This window comes from Amphiura filiformis, chromosome 6, assembly GCF_039555335.1.
Source record: "Amphiura filiformis chromosome 6, Afil_fr2py, whole genome shotgun sequence".
Taxonomy (NCBI): domain Eukaryota; kingdom Metazoa; phylum Echinodermata; class Ophiuroidea; order Amphilepidida; family Amphiuridae; genus Amphiura; species Amphiura filiformis.
Genome location: NC_092633.1, coordinates 15,493,474 through 15,499,881, shown reverse-complemented (window position 1 = coordinate 15,499,881; position 6,408 = coordinate 15,493,474). Strand labels below are relative to the sequence as shown.

The window sequence follows — 6,408 nt, the reverse complement described above, 5'->3', positions numbered from 1 at the left end:
ATTATTAAGTGTCTTACAAGTCATTCTGTGCTAATTATTGTTTCTATAGGTCAGTCTTTGGTAAGAGGTTCTTAAAAGTAGTTTATTCCTTTGTAAAAGGTGTAATCTAAGCTAAATGTATATGTATCAAGGAAATCTTTAAGGTGGTACTACACCCTTGATAAATTTGTGACTATTTTGCATTTTTCTCAAAAATAATAACACACTGGTAACAAAGTTATGTATATTATAGGGCAAGGAATCCAGTTACTACACTGGAATTTCGGTGACTCAAGACACGCAGTATGTTATTTATGAGGTACTGCTAGAGTGTACCTCATTTCTAAACATATATAATGAACCACTTGTCTTGAATCACTGAAATTTCAGTAATTGGATTCCTTGCCCCTATAATATACGTAACTTTTGTAACCAGTGTGTAGTTATTTTTTGAGAGGAATGCAAAATTGGTCACAAAATTCATCCGGGGTCTTTTCTGAAGAAATGTAAATTCTGGATAAGGGTGGTTTTGAGAAGGCATTCACATGCATGCTTACAACTTTATGCCACCCATCCCTAACAATCTGTAATGTAAATATTTAGCAGCAGATAACATTTCAGATCATTCTGAAAGACAATTTCACCAACACCTTCACTTTCGTCAATTTAACTTTAGTGTAACTATATCAAATCGGGACATGCATAGTACACTTGTCATTCTAAAACAAAATAATGTAATATATACACATATCCTTTATGCACAGATGACAGCACTATCTATATACTCGATATAACTTACTATTGGCAAAATACACAGAGAAGTTGCATCATATGATGGTGTATTATCACCGTATCAGGAAGACAACACTTAATAGATGGTGTGCACAAAGCCTGCCCTCTATAATGGAAGGTGACTGTATGCTGTGTATCAGCTCTTGCCTTGTACATGCTTGTCATGTGGACACTGGCGGTTGTGGTTGGATTTCACTGTTAAAGAAAACCATATATAAAATATATTTTAGTAATTCTTCAAAGCAAAATTGATGTTGAGTTCTCAATGTATTTTCATTTTCTAATAGTTCAGACTTGTGTGCCGTGTGTCAAGCGTATATGAGTGTGAATGCACAAGCGATACACAATCACACTGATTGGTTGATTAACAATCATGAGAACAAGGCAGATGACCCATTGCGCATTGAAAAGGGGGCAGAGACTTTGCCTCTTCTACATGCTTGATTATTACCATTGTGCACCCGTAAATCTGAACAATTAGAAAATTTACTATACATTGGCTATGCTACTAATCTACTAATCATTGCCCTGATTGACCAACCTATCAAAATGATTGTAGTAAAGTCGGTTAAAACATTAGGTAATTACGGCACCGACAATCATTTTTATTTGAATTGCCATAAATACAACAATGTATGATGAAGGAATAGTAGCAAATGGTATTTTAGAAAAAAAAAGGAAAATAGATTTGAATAATCTATTTGTCACAACATGTTTTGAATGAATATGTTATCAGACAAATTCTCCCCTCCATTTCTCTACCTCTTCCTCCCTTACTTTCCCCCTTTCTCTATCTATCAGGCTAATTAATGCTCCTTTGCTATTCTTTACACTCTTTCTTACTCTCCCTCCTCCTCTCTCATATTACTCCTCCCAGACAATGGGCTATTCCAACTGAAATCCACACTACCCTTGTGGAAGATTTTGGAAATATGTTCCATAGAGGGAGTATGTTTTTCAAATGTAATTAGTCAGGGTTAATCATTTTGAAACTCACACTCCCCCTGTATTATGGCTTTACCTTCATCTTCCACAACTGGAGTGAGTATTTCAAATGGAAGATACCCAACTGTATATTCTGTTCAAAACTCATACTCCCTCAGGGGTAGTGTGGATTTTAAATGGAATAGCCCAATCTCCCTATCTCATGTATCAATTATTTGGCTTACCTGTTTTGAATAAGATTACAACTATCTGCAGACAGCAATCGTTTGGGTTTCCCTGCCTTGTTTCTCTTCATTGGGTAGCCATTTGGTTTGGGTTTTGTACTGTTACTACTACTGTCACTATCCAAGGAATGCTTGCGAATTTTCTCACCGCCTATTTTAGGCCTCTTCGATGATGGCTGTTGGAAAAGTGATAAAGCAAGAAATATTATATCTATGAAAGTGATGGCAAAACAGTTTGTAATGGACACCCCGTGGGTACTTCAAGTTTGGTTTGGGTAGGGGTGTGCCACTTAGAATTTGAAAGTAGATCCATCAATATACCAATTTTTTAAAGAAATCTCTTTGGGTAAATCAAATCGGTTAAAACTTGCAATAAACTTTCTTTCTTATGATACACATATAGAGCCTGTGCTGTCAAGAAATCTTACATTTTGTATCTGCTCATCTGGCAGTTAATAAATGAGTTAATTTTCATATCAGCTAGTATCATTTATAGAATTACCATAGCAACAGCGGATCCTGATCACATCCATATGGGGTTGCTAATAATTACCTTTCTACTGATGATTGCTGTGACATCCTGTATAGGGAGAAACACACCATGATTCCTATGACACCAGAAGTACCGCTTGCCATGAATCAACCCATCGTTTCTACCAACTGTAACAACAACAACAAAAAGTAAAATCTTGTTACTTTAAGCCATATTGTACGATTTCCGCCAAATTTTAATTTTGTTATCGTTTACCCAAAATGCTGAAATAATATTAGTAATAACTGTCGTAAAGGCTTTCTGTCCATTTTAAACTTCAATAACAAGGGAAAGTAAAAGAAACTCCACTGGTTGTTTAACATGGAGTTCTATGGCAAACATAAAGTCATAATGTCAAAATTACTCTGTTGACCTAGAAACACAACAAATTTGGCCGATTCCATTTAGGTGTAAGTTGATACATGTGTAAACATTACAATAATTTACAGTTACAATAAATTCATATTATTAGATCGTACATTATAGCTTTAAAAGTGATGCAGTTGTTATCCAAAGCTCATATGCGTGATTTTTTTAAAGTATGCAGTACTTGCATAAAAGTTCAACCATGCATATGATTGGTATATTGAATAGTGAATTTTACAAATGTGGTGTGATCAAGCAATATAAAGTTGGGCATATTCAATCTTTAGTTTTGTACACGATTGTATAGAGCATTTGCAAAGCTACATTTTGCGGCAAACCCCATTGAAATTGAACAATGAAGATATAAACAGTTGAACCGTTTCCACAACAATAGACAAAGAAATTATTTCCTGTATTTAAAGAAATTATTTCTTATCTGAAAATCAGTATTTCCAACTTCCGACTGATTATGCTTGATCACATCACAAATGATGATACACTCTTGTCAAGTTGTCATACTATCAATGATATAACATAAGTATTGACAATAATATTTTTGGAAGTATACATTTTATTTAAACACTGTTATTTATTTCCATATTTTCACCATCAATTACACAAAATGTGATCAATTTGCACTACACCTACATTAACCCTAATGCCCCAGTTGCTTTTTGGCAGGCGAGGGGGAAGGAAAGATGGAAGGAAGGAAGGAAGACATAAAAAGAAGAGAAAACTTTTTTTCCCGGGTGTGGTTTTGAACCACCGACGGGCCTACCTTGCCATGGGGGTGTAGCTTGCCTGGCCAAGCTTTCCGTCGCCATATCACTGTTCATATGATGACACAATCGCATCACATGGGATACCCGCCTGTGCATATGCTGTTGGATTTGAGGTTTTTTGATGTTACCAAACATCGTTTAGAGTTAACCAATAATGCAAATTTGACAGAAATGAACGCATACCTGGTAAATCTAGTTGTACTCCTACATATATGGCTTGTGGATTAGTGGAATGGTCAATGTGACCAATGTACCGGACATAGCCTGTCCGATCTCCCTTAACTGAGACATGATCATCAAGGTGAATAGTCAATCTGTAATATGAAACAAACATAATAAAAAAAAAATGTTATGTACGGGAAGAAGGGGAATCAATTTAATTCTTACTTCACTGCAGGGGACACACTTGTATTCCTGTTCGATATATCTTTCATATTCTATGTCCTTTCAAACACACCCTTTTTTCCTGATTTTTGACATTTATGACACCCTGAATGAATGTACTCTGTGATGTTTCATGTACGAGGTCTTCTCAAATATACCTTTTTTCTGACTTTTGACACCCTAAAAGATGTACACACATACATCACATCCCTGAAAACTACCATTTTTACTTGTTTTTTTGCACACATGATATCCACCTTGACAAAAAAACAAAAAAACAAAACAATGTTCACTAAATCAAAAATGACTTTCGAGTTCAAACTGGAAATGAAGTAGGCCAATGAATATCATGTGATAAATTACCTGTTCTGAGTATTGGATGTGGTATATCCTGTCCCTGCAGGTGGGCTAGGTACTTTAAAGTTGCCCCTACCATGAGCTGATTTAGGGTGCTGATGATGATCAGTACATCTTGTGCACTTACACCCCGGTAATATGACAAGCGCTGGCCGAGGAGACTCTGGTTTATTACTACTGCTACTGTTACTACTGAAAATACAAAATGGATGAAAACATTTGATCAATGTTGATTCTTTTCTAAAGAACATTTCCAATTATCTGGCACATTACAAATTGTTAGCTTAAAGATCTTGCGAGATCACAATGCACAAGTGTACAAACCTAAAGTTCGATCACATCCTGTAATTTCTGTAAATAATATTTGAACTAGTTGCTTACAAACATAACAGGACCTTTTGACTCCCTCTCCCTTGAACGAAGGGACTTCCATTTATAGGATGTCATTTTGGCTTGTTACGTAACAAGCTAGGCTATCCTCAGTACTAGCAAACATTTTGGTACTTCTATTTCAAAACACAATGTTCTTCCCATCAATCACTAAGCTGTTGCCTACATGTATAACAAACTGCCACAAGAATAATGATTATCTACAAACCAAAGAAATTCAGTGAACAGAAATTTGTATCAATTTACAATTAGTAGGCTTTGTTGCTTCAAAGTTTACATTTATTCTGCTGTTGTTACAATATGTCAGCTACCATACAATGCCTAAGGCATGCTAATACCTTTGGACGGCACTCATTGGATAATATTCATAACACCCCTGGGTAAAGAGAGGTAAGGAAGGGTAAGTGCCTTGCCCAAGTGCACAGCATGATGGCACTGCCGGGCTCGAACTTGCAATCTTTAGATTTATCTATAGGTTCAGTTAGATGCACAAACTGTTTGGGTAGCATGTAGTCAAGATGCAATGTAGCATTTATGTTCACTAAACATTGATAGATGCAAATGGCACAGAGAACACACCAGTAATAATTGTGCTACGGCAAAGTTATTGACAGCTTTTGCTATACTTTGATCAGCACCAAATATTTTCTGCATGACATCATTATGCTTACCGATTTCTGGGGCTTGTTGCGCCTGAGTTGAGTTGTGGCAATGTTGTCGGTGATGTAGATGGGGATTTTTTGGTTTTAGGATATATCGTCTCATCTAATATGGTCGTTCTACTTGGCAATTCATTAACTATCCTCATCTCGCATACCCGTTGACGCTGAAAATAGGAATATATAATAAGGACATATATTTTTGGTGTAAATATACATATACCTTAGGTTAATAATATGTTTAGGGTCATAGTGATCATGTGATCAACCAAGTCTCTGTTGGTTAAATTCAGCAGATAACTTCATATTTTATGTTCTACATCAATAGATTTTTTTCACATGTAATGTGTGATCATCAAAACGAGACAATGAGTAAAAGTAAAAAAAAATCTGAAAAATATTTTCTGTGACATCCCAATTATTATCCTTGATTACATCATCCTTCCTATCCTATCTTTGTTTTTACCCCTTCCTTTCTTTCAATTGGCTCCAATCTCTGGTACATCTACCTATTGACTTTCAGTTCTTCATTGCTGTGTTTTCTGCATTGGAGTACATAAATCATGCTTTTCCCTATTCCTATACATTTTTTTACCTCTCTATTAAGGTCTACATATAAATTGTACCTCTAATTTTCCTTTCGTGGCATGGCTTTCTAGTTCAAATATAAATCAGGCTTTCTATGCTCACACATTTGGCAAGAATCCGAGTATCCATTCTCCCAATGATTCTCCTGACTAGATTTGCAAGAATCCAAGAGGATTCTCAAGCATATAAATTAGGTTTATAGTTTTTTATACACTACAATTTCAGAAAAAAATGTTCACACCATTTAATGTTGGAATGCAAAATAATTATGATCATCACCATGTTGTCATGGAGAAAGCTACATAGAAGAAGATCTCATTCACATTCTTAGTTTCATGTAACTCAGACAGTACATGCTCTGTGGTAAGAGGATACAAATTAGTTTAAGTGTTCAAACTTTTTTCTGATAT

The 6,408-nt window shown here is 35.5% G+C and overlaps 1 protein-coding gene across 3 annotated transcripts in view; it reads right to left on the bottom strand.

Moving 5' to 3' along the window:
• Nucleotides 1–410: 410 nt before the first annotated feature.
• The window catches only part of LOC140155039 (uncharacterized), a 31,321-nt gene continuing 25,323 nt past the window's right edge, over nt 411–6,408 (bottom strand). For 2 of the 3 annotated variants that reach the window (XM_072177719.1, XM_072177721.1), the window contains exons 7-12: nt 5,423–5,577; nt 4,368–4,553; nt 3,804–3,934; nt 2,494–2,600; nt 1,941–2,116; nt 412–966 (exon numbers count right to left, since the gene is read on the bottom strand). In XM_072177719.1, the coding sequence (XP_072033820.1) occupies nt 933–966; nt 1,941–2,116; nt 2,494–2,600; nt 3,804–3,934; nt 4,368–4,553; nt 5,423–5,577 (789 nt within the window). In that variant the 3' untranslated portion in view covers nt 412–932. Of the gene's footprint in view, nt 967–1,940; nt 2,117–2,493; nt 2,601–3,803; nt 3,935–4,367; nt 4,554–5,422; nt 5,578–6,408 lie in introns of all 3 variants that reach the window. The other variant, XM_072177722.1, reaches the window with a different exon arrangement.